Source organism: Myotis nattereri (genome assembly GCF_964212035.1).
Source record: "Myotis nattereri genome assembly, chromosome: 6".
Classification (NCBI taxonomy): Eukaryota; Metazoa; Chordata; class Mammalia; order Chiroptera; family Vespertilionidae; genus Myotis; species Myotis nattereri.
In genome coordinates this window covers 23,192,258-23,213,164 of record NC_138081.1, presented here as the reverse complement: position 1 = coordinate 23,213,164, position 20,907 = coordinate 23,192,258, and the positions used below count along the sequence as shown (strand labels likewise).

Here is a 20,907-nt window from a genome sequence, read left to right as displayed (position 1 = left end):
TGGTAGATTCCCCTAATTTGTTCTCACTTTCCCCAACCACCATCATATATGCATAAGGCAACCCATACCCATAGGAAATGTGTCCTGAATCTGTTTTCTGAAATACTTATCTAGTGGTCATGAGACATAAGGCCAACTTCCCAAGAGACTTTTGACATTTCTCCTGGTCAACCTAGACTCAGCTTCTGCCCTCTCAACTCTATTCAGATTTTCCTCTTTTAACACTAATCTCAGATCCTGCTTCTCACTTCTGCCATATACCCACCTCCTGCTTCTCTTTATAGATCCATAACCTCTCCCCGTGTTTGCCTTTCTGGCCATGGCCCAAATTCCTTTCTTCCCACAGTGCTTACTCCCTGACCCTCATTCACCGATCCAGCTTCCAATTCTTTCCTTACCATGCAGCCTTTGGTCCTCATACCCACCAAAGAAAGAGCACAGTTCACAGCATCTCAAAACACAAAATACTTCTTTATTATTAAATGCTAATATATAATACTTATTCAATTTTATTACGTTATAAAATACACCAACATTGAGAAAATTCTATCTATCTACCTACCTATCTATGATCTATCTATCGCTCTATGGTCTGTCTATCTATCTATCTATCTATCTATCTATCTATCTATCTATTGGAAAACAGCAGGTACCCAAAAGCACCAGTACTCCCAGCATCTCCTACATCACATAGCCATAGTACAGAGAAATGTCCATTTCTTTTTCCCTCTCAATGAAATGCTGCATTCCCCCCAATTTGGCAGCATTCTCACGCTCTAGTTGAGCCTTCCTCTTCATGGCCTCTCGATCTGGCCTCTGCTCATTTGTGATGGGTGTTGACATGACTGGCCCCCGAACCTCAGATTTCCTCCATGGAATTGGTTGGAGGGCGAAATCCTGGAGTAGATAGTGGTTGTGAGGCTTGAGCGGAGTCCTGGTCTGGCTCACAGCGGAGTGAACAGGCTCCCGCTGGAAGGAAGCACAAGATGATGTTTGGTAGGGCCCAGGCCTTGAAGAAGGAGGCTGAGGGACACTAGGGCAGTCGCGGTTGTTCAGACCTGGTCCAGCTGAGTTGGACGATATTGGCTGAGCTGATTTGACAGGACCTGTCAAAGATACAGGATTTGGCAGGGATGCATTGACTGCAGCAGGCTTGGCAGGGTTGGTCACAGCAGGCCGACGTGATGCCAGAGACTGTGGCCTGCGAGGAACAGGTCGAACTTGAGGCTTGTCCATGGTTGGAAAAACCAATGGCACCAGCTTGACCTTCCCGGGAGAAGGCAGCTTGTCCTGGGATGGAGGTGGAGACCCTTTGTCAGCACTTGCATATGGTTTTTGGGACTTGACTTGAGTTTTCCCAGGACCTTTGCCCTCGCGGGGCGTAACCAGCCCTGGTTTGGTAGCTGGGCGTGGCTGGGGGCCTTTGGGGTTGCTTGAGTTTCCCAGGGCCCGCGAGGAAGACAGGTCAGCTTTCTCATCCCTCTTCTTGCCCAGTGCATGGAAAACCTGCACAGACTCTAGCATGTGCATACCGAGGCTGCTGCGAGGCTTTTTGATGGCCTCTTGTGGCAGCTCAGGATGACTTTTCTTTCTCTTCATCTTGGGAATGGCTGGCTTCTCCTCTGCCTTGACTTTGTTCCCTGACTGCTTCCTCTCCTCAGTTCTCTTGGAGTAGTCTTCCGTGTTTCTTTTGGTGTTTTCCTGCCCATGGCTCTTAGTATTGCTGGTCCTGCTGGCTGCAGCTTTCTGAGGTTTGCTGTTAGACTGCTTGGCCATGTTCGAATGAGCCCTGCCACCAGCTGCAGCATTGCAAGGAACCAGTTCTCCCACAAACACACAATCTGGGCTCTCGGGCTTGATCTTGGCCTTGGGAGCATCACTGATAGACTCAGAGGCTTTGTGTTTGGTCTTCCTGCCTTGATCAGAGTGAGTCTTTCTGGCACTTGACTTTTTCTGCACTTCGTGCAACTTGAGGCCCCTGGTGTGTTTGGTTTTGATCACCTTGGGTCCTTGGGGCTGATCAAGGTCATCCAAGGAAGTGAAGACCTGTGGAAGGTGAATACCCTCCACCAGTGTGTCGATGTCTGCAAAACTGTCATTAGATTCAGTCCCATTTTCAAGGGTCCCTTGGTCCTTAAGACTCAGGCTATTCTTTGCCAAACCAGAGTTGTCACAACCAGGCTGCTCCTCTTGGCCAAGGGGATCAGTGCAGGCCAGCACCTGTGGAATGTCAGGGACTTCTAAAGGGAGCAGTGGAGAAGCTTCATTTTCTGTTGGGATCTGGTACCCATTCACGTGCTTGGAAAGCTTGGTTTTAATATTCTCCACATTCTTACTCTCGTTCTGTTCCTGGCTTGGAGCTGGAGGCAGTGCCAGGAGATTCCTAGGACTCTGGACTAGGGATGCCATTGAAATGTCCCCAGTCTGTGGTGGTGGATAACTCTCAAGTACCTGGATATGTCTGTTACTGCCGGACTTGAGGAATTCTTGAGTACGTGGTAAATAAAATATTTGGCCTGGAAGTTGCAATGCCAGGGAAGTCTGCATCACTACAATGGAATCAAGGGGGAGTCGGTCAGTCCCTGGTAGTAAGATGCTCCCTCAGCACCACCATTGCAACAATCATGTGCCTTCCAACAGTGGGAAAGGCATTCCTACAAGCTCTTTTGCAGGATCATGAACAGGACCGTGTGCTAGGAGATAAAAGGCAACTGTTCTGGTTCTTAATGGTGACCATTTGATGTCAGTTTTTTTAAAGGATTTTCTTTGCATTTCACAGGGTTGTTATACGTCAAATAAAAAATAAAAGTGATTTTTAAAGAATCTTTCCCATTCTCCTATGGAACCCTTGTAATTCTCTCTACTTTCCTGAGTGAATGAAAACACTTCACACCAAGGACTAAGACAGGGAATGGAACTCTTCCTGACGAAGTCTATAAGCAAGGGGAGATAATAGCCTGTTTGCTTTGGATAAGATGTTGGAACACATGATCCTAAATCCAGGTGTCAACTAAGGAAGTGATGGAAAGTTAAATGGGCACTATCACAATAATGTACTGAAAGGCCTTAGAAAGAGACTAAAACAATAAACCAAGGAAGTTTATTGCCGCATTGTCGTACAGGAGGACTCATCATGCAGGGCAGTGGAAAGTGTGGTGTCCCTTGGTATGCTCTGGGAGTTGTCCTACATGTAGCATCCATGGCTGTTAGGTTCCCACCTTCCCACCTCTGTCAGGTGTCCTCATAAAGAGTCTGGCAATGGAGGGCCTTGACTGAGGGTGGTAGTGGTGAAAGTCACAGGACTTTCATTCTACCTGTCTGAGAACTCACCCCTTCCCAGCTGCAGATTGACCCTAGTTTTGAATGCTGACCTTATTCCTCTTCCTTGTGACTGTTTGGACTCACCTTGAAAACCTGTCTTTGTGATGGGATGAGGAGGCACAGAGTAGCAGATTCCACAGGTGGAGGCTGGTGGTATCATATTTGTGGACTGAGCCTCCTTTAGCACCATGACCATCCCTGGGTCAGGGGTGGAGGCCCTGCTCTCTGTGTAAGACACAGAGCCATAGGACTGCAGGTAGGGACCACCCTCTTCAGAGAGCAGAGGGTCCATTGTGCCTTGATTGTAGTAACACACATGATTTCCCACCTGGTCGGGATGTGACAGGCTCTGTGCCTGAATTGGTGCCCCCTGAACAAGGTTGACAGAAAGTGATGGATACTGAGGAGCCATATTATAGGCATCTGAGGGTTCATCACACTGAGACGCCAGAGACATAGAGGTGACAGTTGTGTCCTGGTCAGTGACAGTCACAGTGAAGTTTCTGAGTGATGATGACTTCTTTTCAGTGTCTCCTGTAAGAGCCCACTCAAAAACTTTAGGATTGGAAGCAGCTGGAATGGAGATAGGGCTCTGGCCTGGAATTCCAGACAACATGGTTGTGCTAGAATGTTGGTAAAAGTAGGCACCACCCATGAGAGGTGGGAAAGAGGTGGCAGAGGCTGATGGCAGGAGCCATGGTGAACTGTTGGCTGGAGCAGAGACATTGTAGAAATTGCAGACACTTCCTGCATTGCTCTCCACAGGAAGAGAGCATTGCAGAGAGGTGGAAATTCCAAGGAAAGGTGGGTTCTTGGAATTCTCTGTAGGGAACAAGAGGGTGATGGAAAAAATCAAAGAGATTGATAAACAATATGTGTGAAAAGCAGCATTAGCAACAGCACTGTTGCTTTCGGCCCTAGCTGTTTTGGTTCAGTTGGATAGAGCATTGGCCTGCGAGTCCAGGTTCAATTGCAGTCAAGGGCACAAGCCCAGGTTGCGGGCTCGATTCCCCAGTAAGGGGCCTGCAGAAGGCAGCCAATCAATGATTCTCTCTCATCATTGATGTTTCTCTCTCTCTCTCTCTCTCTCTCTCCCTCCCCCTTCCTCTCTGAAGTCAAGGAAATATATATATCATGTACTGGTGGGGTCCCTCAGCGTGCCTGTGCCTTCTCACAATCCGGGGCCCCTGGGGGAATATTGGATTGCTGGTTTTGGCCTGAGGGATGTAGTAGTGCACGAAGCAGCAGGTGGACCGGGGAGGAGCCCGAGCCAGGGCCAGGCGCTGAGCAGCCCCAGCTTGGTAGTGGTAGCACTGCTGCAGAGGTGGGAGAGGCTCCTTCCACTGCAGCTGCTCCAGCCACGAGCTCAGGTTTCTGGTGCCCATCATTCAGCTGAGCGGTGCTCCCACTGTGGGAGCACACTGACCACCAGGGGGCAGCTCCTGCGTTGAGCGTTTGCCCCTGGTGGTCAGTGCGTGTCATAGCGGCCAGTCGACTGGTCATTCAGTCGTTTGGTCATTCAGTCGCTTAGGCTTTTATATAGAATATAAAAACTTGAGCAAAAATGTACACAAGACCCAAGTGGGTGGTTCATACATTGTTCTCTAGGCTAGAAGCAACCACTCCCTAACCTATCTCGCTCTTGAACCTACAGTAGTATTGATTTGTATGCTCTTTCCTAGAATTAAAGCATTTTAGAACCAGAAGTCCTTGGAGAATCCCTGTTCTAGCATTCTCATGTCATGAGTGAGGAAACTACGGTTCGTTTCTCTCCCTATGTTTGTATTAGTACCTGCTTCCATAACCTAAACATCCCCACTTCCTTGCCAGAACTCTGCGCATTACACTGCCAACATGTAAGAGCAATAGAACTTCTGATGCAGATGTTTGTTTGTCCATGGGAAGACAGCACATCTATTGTCATAACAGTCTTCAGCGTCTCGTTTTGCCTGTGCCCTTCACATGCTCTTCCTATAATTCTCATAGAAGCTCAATGCAGTTGGTAAACTTAAAGGGTCTTTCTTACTGTCTTCATGCCTGATTTCTGGTCCTACCTCAAAATGGCTATCTGAGAGTGAGTTTCTCAAGAAGTGAGGCACGTGGCAAACGTCAAAGCCTAATAAATTTACTACAAAATGAAGTTCTGTTTCATACATCAGTATCCTAAAAGTAAATCTTGCCTGTTCTATTTTAGTGAATACTGTTAACCAGAAACAACCCACAATAAGTGATTTTGAGTAAGTTCTTAGCCAGTACATATGGACAGAGGAGATATATCAGTAGAAAATGCATAACAAGCATCACACTGCAATCACTGTTGATGTATATGTGCCTCCTATAAATGCAGACCAATATTTCAGTAAATACTAGTTCAAAGCGGAGAGCAAAGTAAATGTAAAGGAATTCCATTATTGTAATCATTTGTGTTTCTCTGACTATTCCCCAGTAAGTAATAAATACTTAGTGTATTAGATATTTGTATTTCAATTAATATAACCTAATAACAAAGAGAAGAGAACAGTTGAAAGGTACCATGAAGGTTTCTATATTTATCTTAAAACCTAGACTGTCATCATCTTCAACATCCAGGAAAGGATGTCATACCCAAAGTCTTTTAACCATCATCAATAGATTTCAATTTAAAAAAAAACACACACATTAATATAGGAATCCCCAAGAGAATCTAAAAAATTGTTTTTTGAGAAATATGAAATTAGAGAAGCTGGGCTTGATGCTCTCTTATTTTCCTTAAGTAGCTATGTCCTGAAATGAGGCAATGGCTGTGTATCAGCGTGTTCTCTGCGTTAGGAAGAAAATAACTTTGAAGATGAAGGGCATCTTTGACTTCGAACGTACTAATCAAACAAAGGGTGTATTCTTTCTGATTCTATTTAGGACATATCTCTCTTTTAGGTCTGAAATTATTTTTTTTTACCAGACAAAACATTGTCATAGTTTAAAAATCAGAATGAATTGAAACACTGAAAATTCTGTTATTTCCAATGCCCTAAATCAGTGGTCGGCAAACTCATTAGTCAACAGATCCAAATATCAACAGTACCACGATTGAAATTTCTTTTGAGAGCCAAAGTTTTTAAACTTAAACTATATAGGTAGGTACCTTGTTATTAACTTTATTGGGGTACTCCTAAGGCTTAGGACGAGCCACACTCAAGGGGCCAAAGAGCCACATGTGGCTCGCCAGCCGCAGTTTGCCGACCACGGCCCTAGATAATCACCTTTCTTAGTTTCTTGTATATAAGACACATCATTTCTGAAATACATTTTTAAATGTTAATATTGCAAACTGTCACGTGCCATCTGTGTTCAGAGAGGCAATAAGAAAACAGGCAACTGAATAGGATTGTTTTGCTACACTGCTTTGGCTAGTGGTACCCTACTCCAGCCTTACTTTCTTTCCTATTCTATCAGTGTAAGCATTTGCTGAGATCCACATTACTTTGCCCTACTCCGAGCTGATTTCACCCTATGCTCTTTCTGCTTTCATTTAAAATCTTTGGTTCCCTCCAATATTCCATTCCAAACTACTCTTTTTGTTCTCATGAGCTCTTTCATGTTCTCCTTGTTCATTTTCATACTTTCCCCTCCTTCCTGCTTGTGTTTTTCCCTCCCTCTTGGTTCCTGTTGTCCTGTGCTGACGAAACCAGTTCTAATTTTTTTACATTGAAATACTTGCCTTCCTATAGCCAAGTACTCTCCATCCTCTCTCCCTATTTCCTCTGTTATCCTATTTTAGATAGAAAACTCCAAAACCACATGAGTATTACTTTTGGAACAGCACTCAATTTAAAATACTAAAGTTGAAACCTTGGTGGTTGGCGATCTTTACACATTGCTAGTTTTCTACATGACTTAGGTTTTGCTGTTGAAACACTGTCAAGAAGTCTTGATTTCATTGTCAACAGGAGTGTTCTTTAAAACTCCATTTTAGAAAAGGAAGGGATTAGAGTCCACAACCAATCTAACATCCGAATGTTGCAAATGAGGAAAAAAATCATTTTTTGTGAGACATTCAGTGACTTGTCCAAAGTCACATTGCTTGTAGATGTCAAAATCTAAACTGAAATTAGGTCTGCAGACTTCTATATCATATTTCCCCAAATTACTCTATGCTCTTTTGACACTGTTGCTAAATGTAGGTACAAATAACAGTCCAATGAAAAACTTCAAAAAGGTTCTTTCCTTACCTGACATGGTCAGAGAAGAAGAGCAAATATCAACTGTAGATGCAAGGAATGAAGATACCTCCGTGGCTGAAGCCAAAGAGCACATGTGTCCAGTACGAAGGTCACTGGTCATACTGGCCACTGGTCACTGGTCACCAGTTACTGGTCCCTGGTCAGTTGCGATGATCCAAATTTATTTACAGACAACTCCATGGGCACCCCAAGGTTCTACCAGGCGGTGGTAGGCTTGGTGGGAGAATGATGTCACAAATCAGGCAGTTTAAAGGGATGAGAGAGCCAATCGGGAGGTCAGGTTCCCAAGAAGACAGGATTGGATAGAGGGAGCTGTAGGGCAGCTAAACCAACACCTAAATGGCTGAGCTCTCAGGACACATGGGCTAGATGACAATACAGCTGTGATAGTCTCACTTTCCCCAGGCTCTTATGTCAGGGAAATAATCTCAATGTTTGTTACAGACATTCATGAATATAATTCACTACTAGTTACTTGTATTCTCCATATTCCATTGTATAACATGTTTATCATTTTATATATTGCGAATATCCTTAGAGAGAATGGAAAGGGACATCTAGGTTGCACACTTACAGTTGTTCTGAAATCATACCAATCTATCTCATAAGTGAATTTACTGTGGCTTTTGAGGAGAAAAGGAAGGGATTAAGGAGCTCTTTCTGTCCTGTCCATTGGTTGAACAGTAAAATGAAGTTTCTTGAGTGTATTTTGTGCAGAATGATGTGGTTCAAGGCTCTTCTCTTGTAGTTTCTTCTCCTTGAATCCTACCTTCTCTGGGTTGGGCTGGGCCAGCCCAGGTTGACTTGCATCTCCTACCACTCTCATTTTTTCTCCTTCTTCACTGTCAGCATTGTTTGTAGACAAGCTTTGATCTTGCATGCAAACACTCCTGGCTGTTACTTCCTGTCCACTTCCAGCAGCAGGGTCTTCTTTGTAGTGTCTGGTGCTTCCCCCAATGGACTCTGTCCATTACAAGCAACGACCAAAGAGCTAGGAGTCAGCTGACTGCAAACCTTTCCTCTTCCAGCCTTTGGTTGCACTTCTTCTGCCCGTAATTTGCTCCCTCTGGTTCCTTGGGCCATGTAGGCATCCTGCCATCCTGCTCTATCACATGTGAGAGGCCTTCACGATATTTTCCCTTCTCCTTCTCTCATAAAGTGTATCCAGTGTGGCAGTTACTGCAGTCTCCTCCCCCTTTGCAAACAGCCACTGTAGAACTTTGGGCCTCTAGGATTCTCTGTCTGCCATGCTTGGGTGCAAAGCCAGGCAAAAGTGACGAGGAGACGAGTTAGAGAAAGACAAGGACATTCTTGGAGACTAGGGGGCAGGCAAAGTGAAATTGTACAGGACAAGAGAGATTCATGTGGATGTTTTAGGTTCTGTGAATAGTACGTTGACACATTTTGGTCTCATTTTGTATTAAGAGAACAGACAATTTACATGTATACACAACTTATCTAGTGCAGCAAATGCAAGGAATTTTGCTCACTACAATTATAATCTTCAATATATTTTCATTTTCTTTTATGTCATATTAGCTCAATCATATCAATCATTGGTGTGTTTGCAGAACACAGATTGTCTTTATGCTGTGTGTCAATGCTCTGGTTTTGTTCATTTGTTTTGTTGCTAGTCGTACTTTTTATTTATTGATTCATATTTATTGTTGTATTAGAGATGTCCCCTTTATTTTCTATTTTGGTTTTCCCTCCATTGAACCCCTCCACCCACCCCACCCCTGCCATCCCGCCTTCTACCTTCACCACTCCATTTTCTGTGTCCATGGGCTATGCATACATGCATACAAGTTCCCCAGTTCATCACACCACACCCACACCCCCACCTTCCCTCTAAATTTTGTCAATCTGTTCCATGCTTCTATATCTCTAGGTCTACTTTGCTCATCAGTTTATTTTGTTCATTAGATTCCACATATGAGTGAGATTATGTAATACCTGTCTTTCTCTGGCTTGTTTATCTTAGCATATACTCTCCAGGTCTATCCATGCTTTGCAAATGGTAAGAGTTCTTTCTTTTTTTACAGCCGCCTAGTATTTCATTGTGTAAATGTACCACGGCTGCTTTATCCACTCATCTGCTCATGGGGACTTGGGGCTGTTTTCCAAGGCTTAGCTACTTAAATTTGTGCTGCTTTGAACATAGGTGGGCATATATTCTTTTTGGTTGGTGTTTCTGGTTTCTTAGGATATATTCCTAGAAATGGGATCACTAGTGCAAATGAAAGTTCTTTTTATTTTTTGAGGAAACTCTTTAGTGTTTTTCACAGTGACTGCACCAGTCTGCATTCCCAGCAGCACCCTGGTCTTATTTTCAAAGATTCCACCATGGTAAGACATGTTGCGTATTTCTTCGTTGACGAGTTTATCTTGAAGCATCATGAAGTAACTTGATCTGATGGATTTTGTGGAGAAACTTAAAAAGGGGTCTGTGAGAAAGGACATTGTGGTGAGTTATTCTGTGCACACAAACAAAAGGAACAGATGTGTGCGGTCAGCCCAGTGTGGCCTGGGTGTCCTCTGCTGTTCTTCCCCTGGTTAGTGCTTTTCTCACTAACCCTCTTGTTACTGTGAGAAGACAGTGCTGTGTTGCTAACCCAGGCTTCTACAGGGTGGGCAAAAGTAGGTTTACAGTTGTGTGTGTGTGGAAAATAGTACAATTATGTATAAATAATCATACAACCATAAACTCTGTGTTTCCCATACTCAACTGTAAACCTACTTTACCCCACGCTATCTATGGATTAAGCTGGCTTGGGGGAGGAAGTGTATGGATCTAGTAGTTTCTCTTGATGGTAAGCGTTTAGGGTGCCTGGATCAATCTACCTTGGGCTTTTTACTTCCATTGTGTAAGAAGTGTGTGATCCAAGAGGCCAAGAGGCCACAAGAAGATAGCTCCTATAGATGGAATCTCCAAAGACACATATTTCATTTATAGGCCAACATTTCATCTTCGGAGATACTAGAGGCCCGGTGCACAAAGGTTTGTGCACTCGGGTGGGCGGTCCCCTCAGCCCGACCAGTGCCCTCTCTCAGTCTGGGACCCCTCGGGGGATGACCCCCTGCTGGCTGAGGCCTGCTCTCTGGGGGGATTGGGCCTAAGATGGCAATCAGACATCCCTCTGGCAGCCTGGCAGCCCTCAGGGGATGTCCACTTGCCAGCGGGGAGCAGACCTAAGCTGCAGTCGGACATCCTTAGCGCTGCTGAGGAGGCAGGAGAGGCTCCCACCACCACCGCTGTACTGGCAGCCATCAGCCTGGCTTGTGGCTGAGCAGAGCTCCCCCTGTGGGAGCGCACTGACCACCAGGGGGCAGCTCCTGCATTGAGCGTCTGCCCCCTGGAGGTCAGTGTGTGTCATAGTGACCAGTCATTCCCAGTCTATCTGCTGTTAGGGTCAATTTGCATATTACCCTCTTACTATATAGCAGGGGTGCTCACACTACGGCCCGCGGGCCACATGCAAATAAAAATATTGTAATTGTTCCCGTTTTGTCTTTTTGCTTCAAAATAAGATATGTGCAGTGTGCATAGGAATTTGTTCATAGTGTTTTTTTTTAAACTATACTCCGGCCCTCCAATGGTCTGAGGGACAGTGAACTAGCCCCCCGTTTCAAAAGTTTGAGGACCCCTGCTATATAGGATAGAGGCCTGGTGCACGGGTGGGGGCCGGCTGGTTTGCCCAGAATGGTGTCCCGGATCAGGGTGGGGGTCCAGCATGGGTGCCTGGCCAGGCTGGGTGAGGGGCTGATGGGTGTTTTCAGGCTGCTCACACCCCCTTTAGGGTGGGGGTCCCCACTGGGGTGCCTGGCCAGCCTGGATGAGGGGCTGAGGCCTGTTTTCAGGCGGGCCAAACCGGCAACAGAAGCTCCCAGTCACTCCTTTTTCCTTTTTTTTTTTTTTTTTTATATTCTGGGATTTATTTACCTTCTGTAATTGAAGCTTTGTTGCGGCTGCAGCTCGTAGGCTGGCTGGCTGAAAGCAGATACCTGGGGTTTGTTTAGCTTCTATAATTGCAACATTGTTGCTTAGACTGGAGCTCAGAGCCCGGCTGCGGCAGGCCAGGCACCTTGGCTAGCTCCATCACTGGAGCAAGCAAGCCTCATGTTCGCTTCAGCTGCCTGGCTGCCAGCTGCTATGTTTGTTGGCAGGTAATTTGCATATCGCCCTGATTCGCCAATGGGAAGCATAACGGATGTGTGGATAATTACCATGTTTGTCTATTATTAGATAGGAAGATTTTTTTCAAAGATGGTGCATTCTTACCTGAGAAGAAATTGTGAGAAGTGTTGCAGTGTAGAGATATGGCTTAAAATTATAAATTTTTTCAAGGCTTTCCCTCTTGGAATCCTGCATTACATTGCCAAAATCCTGATACTAATATGTAATATGAGACTAACACTACGAGCTGAATATCTGCACTCCAAACCAATCTCTCCTTTTCGGTGTTCCCATGGTAATCATGGGAATCCCTAGCTACTGCAGTAAGGGGGCTCGTCACCTGCTATTCAGTGTGCCTATAGCTCTTGCCAGTGGACATGGATGCTTCCCAGGATTTTTCTCTTGGGCTTTGCTCAGTTGATGGTGGTGTTTAGACAAGGCGGCATGTGCAGCCTGGGATCATGCAGGAAGCCCTAGCTTACCCTTCAAGTTAATGTTTAGGCTTCTTCTGATGTTTGATCTCATGCACCAGGAGGCTCTGGATGCTGTGTTCTGAAAGCCAGGTAGGTGACCTATGGCCACTTGCAAATACTGAAGCCTTCAGAGATAGGCCTCAAATGGAGGCTTTACTCTCCTGCATGCAGTGTGACCTCAGCCCATTACTGAACCTCTCAGGTAAAGTGACACAGGTATTTTGGCCTTGCATGTTGTGAAGGTTAACTGAAGTGGTGTATTCATGGGCCTGGGCATAGGTGTGGAGTCAATGATAATTTATTTCCCACGTCCTGTCCTGGGTGGGCCTCCTACTGCAGACATTCACTTCTGTAGGCCCCTGTTATCAGCTGCCCCGGGATAACTCTAAGCCCTTGCCACTCATCTGGTAGATTCCCCTAATTTGTTCTCACTTTCCCCAACCACCATCATATATGCATAAGGCAACCCATACCCATAGGAAATGTGTCCTGAATCTGTTTTCTGAAATACTTATCTAGTGGTCATGAGACATAAGGCCAACTTCCCAAGAGACTTTTCACATTTCTCCTGGTCAACCTAGACTCAGCTTCTGCCCTCTCATCTCTATTCAAATTTTCCTCTTTTAACACTAATCTCAGATCCTGCTTCTCACTTCTGCCATACACCCACCTCCTGCTTCTCTTTATAGATCCATAACCTCTCCCCGTGTTTGCCTTTCTGGCCATGGCCCAAGTTCCTTTCTTCCCACAGTGCTTACCCCCGACGCTCATTCACCGATCCAACTTCCAGTTCTTTCCTTATCATGCAGCCTTTGATCCTCATACCCACCAAAGAAAGAGCACAGTTCACAGCATCTCAAAACACAAAATACTTCTTTATTATTGAATGCTAATTTATAATACTTATTCAAAATTATTACGTTATAAAATACACCAACATCGAGAAATTTCTATCTATCTATCTATCTACCTACCTATCTATGATCTATCTATCGCTCTATGGTCTACCCATCTATCAATCTATCTATCTATTGGAAAACAGCAGGTACCCAAAAGCACCAGTACTCCCAGCATCTCCTACATCACATAGCCATAGTACAGAGAAACATCCATTTCTTTTTCCTTCTCAATGAAATGCTGCATTCCCCCCAATTTGGCAGCATTCTCACGCTCTAGTTGAGCCTTCCTCTTCATGGCCTCTCGATCTGGCCTCTGCTCATTTGTGATGGGTGTTGACATGACTGGCCCCCGAACCTCAGATTTCCTCCATGGAATTGGTTGGAGGGCGAAATCCTGGAGTAGATAGTGGTGGTGAGGCTTGAGCGGAGTCCTGGTCTGGCTCACAGCGGAGTGAACAGGCTCCCGCTGGAAGGAAGCACAAGATGATGTTTGGTAGGGCCCAGGCCTTGAAGAAGGAGGCTGAGGGACACTAGGGCAGTCGCGGTAGTTCAGACCTGGTCCGGCTGAGTTGGACGATATTGGCTGAGCTGATTTGACAGGACCTGTCAAAGATACAGGATTTGGCAGGGATGCATTGACTGCAGCAGGCTTGGCAGGGTTGGTCACAGCAGGCCGACGTGATGCCAGAGACTGTGGCCTGCGAGGAACAGGTCGAACTTGAGGCTTGTCCATGGTTGGAAAAACCAATGGCACCAGCTTGACCTTCCCGGGAGAAAGCAGCTTGTCCTGGGATGGAGGTGGAGACCCTTTGTCAGCACTTGCATATGGTTTTGGGGACTTGACTTGAGTTTTCCCAGGACCTTTGCCCTCGCGGGGCGTAACCAGCCCTGGTTTGGTAGCTGGGCGTGGCTGGGGGCCTTTGGGGTTGCTTGAGTTTCCCAGGGCCCGCGAGGAAGACAGGTCAGCTTTCTCATCCCTCTTCTTGCCCAGTGCATGGAAAACCTGCACAGACTCTAGCATGTGCATACCGAGGCTGCTGCGAGGCTTTTTGATGGCCCCTTGTGGCAGCTCAGGATGACTTTTCTTTCTCTTCATCTTGGGAATGGCTGGCTTCTCCTCTGCCTTGACTTTGTTCCCTGACTGCTTCCTCTCCTCAGTTCTCTTGGAGTAGTCTTCCGTGTTTCTTTTGGTGTTTTCCTGCCCATGGCTCTTAGTATTGCTGGTCCTGCTGGCTGCAGCTTTCTGAGGTTTGCTGTTAGACTGCTTGGCCATGTTCGAATGAGCCCTGCCACCAGCTGCAGCATTGCAAGGAACCAGTTCTCCCACAAACACACAATCTGGGCTCTTGGGCTTGATCTTGGCCTTGGGAGCATCACTGATAGACTCAGAGGCTTTGTGTTTGGTCTTCCTGCCCTGATCAGAGTGAGTCTTTCTGGCACTTGACTTTTTCTGCACTTCGTGCAACTTGAGGCCCCTGGTGTGTTTGGTTTTGATCACCTTGGGTCCTTGGGGCTGATCAAGGTCATCCAAGGAAGTGAAGACCTGTGGAAGGTGAATACCCTCCACCAGTGTGTCGATGTCTGCAAAACTGTCATTAGATTCAGTCCCATTTTCAAGGGTCCCTTGGTCCTTAAGACTCAGGCTATTCTTTGCCAAACCAGAGTTGTCACAACCAGGCTGCTCCTCTTGGCCAAGGGGATCAGTGCAGGCCAGCACCTGTGGAATGTCAGGGACTTCTAAAGGGAGCAGTGGAGAAGCTTCATTTTCTGTTGGGATCTGGTACCCATTCACGTGCTTGGAAAGCTTGGTTTTAATATTCTCCACATTCTTACTCTCTTTCTGTTCCTGGCTTGGAGCTGGAGGCAGTGCCAGGAGATTCCTAGGACTCTGGACTAGGGATGCCATTGAAATGTCCCCAGTCTGTGGTGGTGGATAACTCTCAAGTACCTGGATATGTCTGTTACTGCCGGACTTGAGGAATTCTTGAGTAGGTGGTAAATAAAATATTTGGCCTGGAAGTTGCAATGCCAGGGAAGTCTGCATCACTACAATGGAATCAAGGGGAAGTCGGTCAGTCCCTGGTAATAAGATGCTCCCTCAGCACCACCATTGCCACAATCATGTGCCTTCCAACAGTGGGAAAGGCATTCCTACAAGCTCTTTTGCAGGATCATGAACAGCACCGTGTGCTAGGAGATAAAAGGCAACTGTTCTGGTTCTTAATGGTGACCATTTGATGTCATTTTTTTGTAAAGGATTTTCTTTGCATTTCACAGGGTTGTTATAAGTCAAATAAAAAATAAAAGTGATTTTTAAAGAATCTTTCCCATTCTCCTATGGAACCCTTGTAATTCTCTCTACTTTCCTTAGTGAATGAAAACACTTCACACCAAGGACTAAGACAGGGAATGGAACTCTTCCTGACGAAGTCTATAAGCAAGGGGAGATAATAGCCTGTTTGCTTTGGACAAGATGTTGGAACACATGATCCTAAATCCAGGTGTCAACTAAGGAAGTGATGGAAAGTTAAATGGGCACTATCACAATAATGTACTGAAAGGCCTTAGAAAGAGACTAAAACAATAAACCAAGGAAGTTTATTGCCGCATTGTCGTACAGGAGGACTCATCATGCAGGGCAGTGGAAAGTGTGGTGTCCCTTGGTATGCTCTGGGAGTTCTCCTACATGTAGCATCCATGGCTGTTAGTTTCCCACCTTCCCACCTCTGTCAGGTGTCCTCATAAAGAGTCTGGCAATGGAGGGCCTTGACTGAGGGTGGTAGTGGTGAAAGTCACAGGACTTTCATTCTACCTGTCTGAGGACTTACCCCTTCCCAGCTGCAGATTGACCCTAGTTTTGAATGCTGACCTTATTCCTCTTCCTTGTGACTGTTTGGACTCACCTTGAAAACCTGTCTTTGTGATGGGATGAGGAGGCACAGAGTAGCAGATTCCACAGGTGGAGGCTGGTGGTATCATATTTGTGGACTGAGCCTCCTTTAGCACCATGACCATCCCTGGGTCAGGGGTGGAGGCCCTGCTCTCTGTGTAAGACACAGAGCCATAGGACTGCAGGTAGGGACCACCCTCTTCAGAGAGCAGAGGGTCCATTGTGCCTTGATTGTAGTAACACACATGATTTCCCACCTGGTCGGGATGTGACAGGCTCTGTGCCTGAATTGGTGCCCCCTGAACAAGGTTGACAGAAAGTGATGGATACTGAGGAGCCATATTATAGGCATCTGAGGGTTTATCACACTGAGACGCCAGAGACATAGAGGTGACAGTTGTGTCCTGGTCAGTGACAGTCACAGTGAAGTTTCTGAGTGATGATGACTTCTTTTCAGTGTCTCCTGTAAGAGCCCACTCAAAAACTTTAGGATTGGAAGCAGCTGGAATGGAGATAGGGCTCTGGCCTGGAATTCCAGACAACATGGTTGTGCTAGAATGTTGGTAAAAGTAGGCACCACCCATGAGAGGTGGGAAAGAGGTGGCAGAGGCTGATGGCAGGAGCCATGGTGAACTGTTGGCTGGAGCAGAGACATTGTAGAAATTGCAGACACTTCCTGCATTGCTCTCCACAGGAAGAGAGCATTGCAGAGAGGTGGAAATTCCAAGGAAAGGTGGGTTCTTGGAATTCTCTGTAGGGAACAAGAGGGTGATGAAAAAAATCAAAGAGATTGATAAACAATATGTGTGAAAAACAGCATTAGCAACAGCACTGTTGCTTTCGGCCCTAGCTGTTTTGGTTCAGTTGGATAGAGCATTGGCCTGCGCGTCCAGGTTCAATTGCAGTCAAGGGCACAAGCCCAGGTTGCGGGCTCGATTCCCCAGTAAGGGGCCTGCAGAAGGCAGCCAATCAATGATTCTCTCTCATCATTGATGTTTCTCTCTCTCTCTCTCTCTCTCTCTCCCTCCCCCTTCCTCTCTGAAGTCAAGGAAATATATATATCATGTACTGGTGGGGTCCCTCAGCGTGCCTGTGCCTTCTCACAATCCGGGGCCCCTGGGGGGATATTGGATTGCTGGTTTTGGCCTGAGGGATGTAGTAGTGCACGAAGCAGCAGGTGGACCGGGGAGGAGCCCGAGCCAGGGCCAGGCGCTGAGCAGCCCCAGCTTGGTAGTGGTAGCACTGCTGCAGAGGTGGGAGAGGCTCCTTCCACTGCAGCTGCTCCAGCCACGAGCTCAGGTTTCTGGTGCCCATCATTCAGCTGAGCGGTGCTCCCACTGTGGGAGCACACTGACCACCAGGGGGCAGCTCCTGCGTTGAGCGTTTGCCCCTGGTGGTCAGTGCGTGTCATAGCGGCCAGTCGACTGGTCATTCAGTCGTTTGGTCATTCAGTCGCTTAGGCTTTTATATAGAATATAAAAACTTGAGCAAAAATGTACACAAGACCCAAGTGGGTGGTTCATACATTGTTCTCTAGGCTAGAAGCAACCACTCCCTCACCTATCTCGCTCTTGAACCTACAGTAGTATTGATTTGTATGCTCTTTCCTAGAATTAAAGCATTTTAGAACCAGAAGTCCTTGGAGAATCCCTGTTCTAGCATTCTCATGTCATGAGTGAGGAAACTACGGTTCGTTTCTCTCCCTATGTTTGTATTAGTACCTGCTTCCATAACCTAAACATCCCCACTTCCTTGCCAGAACTCTGCGCATTACACTGCCAACATGTAAGAGCAATAGAACTTCTGATGCAGATGTTTGTTTGTCCATGGGAAGACAGCACATCTATTGTCATAACAGTCTTCAGCGTCTCGTTTTGCCTGTGCCCTTCACATGCTCTTCCTATAATTCTCATAGAAGCTCAATGCAGTTGGTAAACTTAAAGGGTCTTTCTTACTGTCTTCATGCCTGATTTCTGGTCCTACCTCAAAATGGCTATCTGAGAGTGAGTTTCTCAAGAAGTGAGGCACGTGGCAAACGTCAAAGCCTAATAAATTTACTACAAAATGAAGTTCTGTTTCATACATCAGTATCCTAAAAGTAAATCTTGCCTGTTCTATTTTAGTGAATACTGTTAACCAGAAACAACCCACAATAAGTGATTTTGAGTAAGTTCTTAGCCAGTACATATGGACAGAGGAGATATATCAGTAGAAAATGCATAACAAGCATCACACTGCAATCACTGTTGATGTATATGTGCCTCCTATAAATGCAGACCAATATTTCAGTAAATACTAGTTCAAAGCGGAGAGCAAAGTAAATGTAAAGGAATTCCATTATTGTAATCATTTGTGTTTCTCTATTCCCCAGTAAGTAATAAATACTTAGTGTATTAGATATTTGTATTTCAATTAATATAACCTAATAACAAAGAGAAGAGAACAGTTGAAAGGTACCATGAAGGTTTCTATATTTATCTTAAAACCTAGACTGTCATCATCTTCAACATCCAGGAAAGGATGTCATACCCAAAGTCTTTTAACCATCATCAATAGATTTCAATTTAAAAAAAAACACACACATTAATATAGGAATCCCCAAGAGAATCTAAAAAATTGTTTTTTGAGAAATATGAAATTAGAGAAGCGGGGCTTGATGCTCTCTTATTTTCCTTAAGTAGCTATGTCCTGAAATGAGGCAATGGCTGTGTATCAGCGTGTTCTCTGCGTTAGGAAGAAAATAACTTTGAAGATGAAGGGCATCTTTGACTTCGAACGTACTAATCAAACAAAGGGTGTATTCTTTCTGATTCTATTTAGGACATATCTCTCTTTTAGGTCTGAAATTATTTTTTTTTACCAGACAAAACATTGTCATAGTTTAAAAATCAGAATGAATTGAAACACTGAAAATTCTGTTATTTCCAATGCCCTAAATCAGTGGTTGGCAAACTCATTAGTCAACAGATCCAAATATCAACAGTACCACGATTGAAATTTGTTTGAGAGCCAAATTTTTTAAACTTAAACTATATAGGTAGGTACCTTGTTATTAACGTTATTAGGGTACTCCTAAGGCTTAGGACGAGCCACACTCAAGGGGCCAAAGAGCCACATGTGGCTCGCCAGCCGCAGTTTGCCGACCACGGCCCTAGATAATCACCTTTCTTAGTTTCTTGTATATAAGACACATCATTTCTGAAATACATTTTTAAATGTTTATATTGCAGACTGTCACGTGCCATCTGTGTTCAGAGAGGCAATAAGAAAACAGGCAACTGAATAGGATTGTTTTGCTACACTGCTTTGGCTAGTGGTACCCTACTCCAGCCTTACTTTCTTTCCTATTCTATCAGTGTAAGCATTTGCTGAGATCCACATTACTTTGCCCTACTCCGAGCTGATTTCACCCTATGCTCTTTCTGCTTTCATTTAAAATCTTTGGTTCCCTCCAATATTCCATTCCAAACTACTCTTTTTGTTCTCATGAGCTCTTTCATGTTCTCCTTGTTCATTTTCATACTTTCCCCTCCTTCCTGCTTGTGTTTTTCCCTCCCTCTTGGTTCCTGTTGTCCTGTGCTGACGAAACCAGTTCTAATTTTTTTACATTGAAATACTTGCCTTCCTATAGCCAAGTACTCTCCATCCTCTCTCCCTATTTCCTCTGTTATCCTATTTTAGATAGAAAACTCCAAAACCACATGAGTATTACTTTTGGAACAGCACTCAATTTAAAATACTAAAGTTGAAACCTTGGTGGTTGGCGATCTTTACACATTGCTAGTTTTCTACATGACTTAGGTTTTGCTGTTGAAACACTGTCAAGAAGTCTTGATTTCATTGTCAACAGGAGTGTTCTTTAAAACTCCATATTAGAAAAGGAAGGGATTAGAGTCCACAACCAATCTAACATCCGAATGTTGCAAATGAGGAAAAAAATCATTTTTTGTGAGAGATTCAGTGACTTGTCCAAAGTCACATTGCTTGTAGATGTCAAAATCTAAACTGAAATTAGGTCTGCAGACTTCTATATCATATTTCCCCAAATTACTCTATGCTCTTTTGACACTGTTGCTAAATTTAGGTACAAATAACAGTCCAATGAAAAACTTCAAAAAGGTTCTTTCCTTACCTGACATGGTCAGAGAAGAAGAGCAAATATCAACTGTAGATGCAAGGAATGAAGATACCTCAGTGGCTGAAGCCAAAGAGCACATGTGTCCAGTACGAAGGTCACTGGTCATACTGGCCACTGGTCACTGGTCACCAGTTACTGGTCCCTGGTCAGTTGCGATGATCCAAATTTATTTACAGACAACTCCATGGGCACCCCAAGGTTCTACCAGGCGGTGGTAGGCTTGGTGGGAGAATGATGTCACAAATCAGGCAGTTTAAAGGGATGAGAGAGCCAATCGGGAGGTCAGGTTCCCAAGAAGACAGGATTGGATAGAGGGAGCTGTAGGGCAGCTAAACCAACACCTAAATGGCTGAGCTCTCAGGACACATGGGCTAGATGACAATACAGCTGTGATAGTCTCACTTTCCCCAGGCTCTTATGTCAGGGAAATAATCTCAATGTTTGTTACAGACATTCATGAATATAATTCACTACTAGTTACTTGTATTCTCCATATTCCATTGTATAACATGTTTATCATTTTATATATTGCGAATATCCTTAGAGAGAATGGAAAGGGACATCTAGGTTGCACACTTACAGTTGTTCTGAAATCATACCAATCTATCTCATAAGTGAATTTACTGTGGCTTTTGAGGAGAAAAGGAAGGGATTAAGGAGCTCTTTCTGTCCTGTCCGTTGGTTGAACAGTAAAATGAAGTTTCTTGAGTGTATTTTGTGCAGAATGATGTGGTCCAAGGCTCTTCTCTTGTAGTTTCTTCTCCTTGAATCCTACCTTCTCTGGGTTGG

General features: G+C 45.0%; 2 protein-coding genes across 2 annotated transcripts; both read right to left on the bottom strand.

Annotated features, from left to right (window-relative positions):
• Positions 1 to 681: 681 nt before the first annotated feature.
• On the bottom strand, positions 682 to 7,536 carry LOC308521590 (uncharacterized protein C2orf78-like; the record flags this gene model as incomplete). The annotated part of the gene is made up of 3 exons (XM_081094653.1): positions 682 to 2,360; positions 3,406 to 4,143; positions 7,530 to 7,536. 3 exons carry the CDS (start codon positions 7,534 to 7,536, stop codon positions 682 to 684), a joined length of 2,424 nt encoding a protein of 807 aa, XP_080950779.1.
• Positions 7,537 to 13,268: 5,732 nt separating this feature from the next.
• Positions 13,269 to 20,119, bottom strand: LOC308521589 (uncharacterized protein C2orf78-like; the record flags this gene model as incomplete). The annotated part of the gene is made up of 3 exons (XM_081094652.1): positions 13,269 to 14,947; positions 15,994 to 16,731; positions 20,113 to 20,119. The coding sequence occupies 3 exons, from the start codon at positions 20,117 to 20,119 to the stop codon at positions 13,269 to 13,271; spliced, it is 2,424 nt and encodes an 807-aa protein (XP_080950778.1).
• Positions 20,120 to 20,907: the final 788 nt, after the last annotated feature.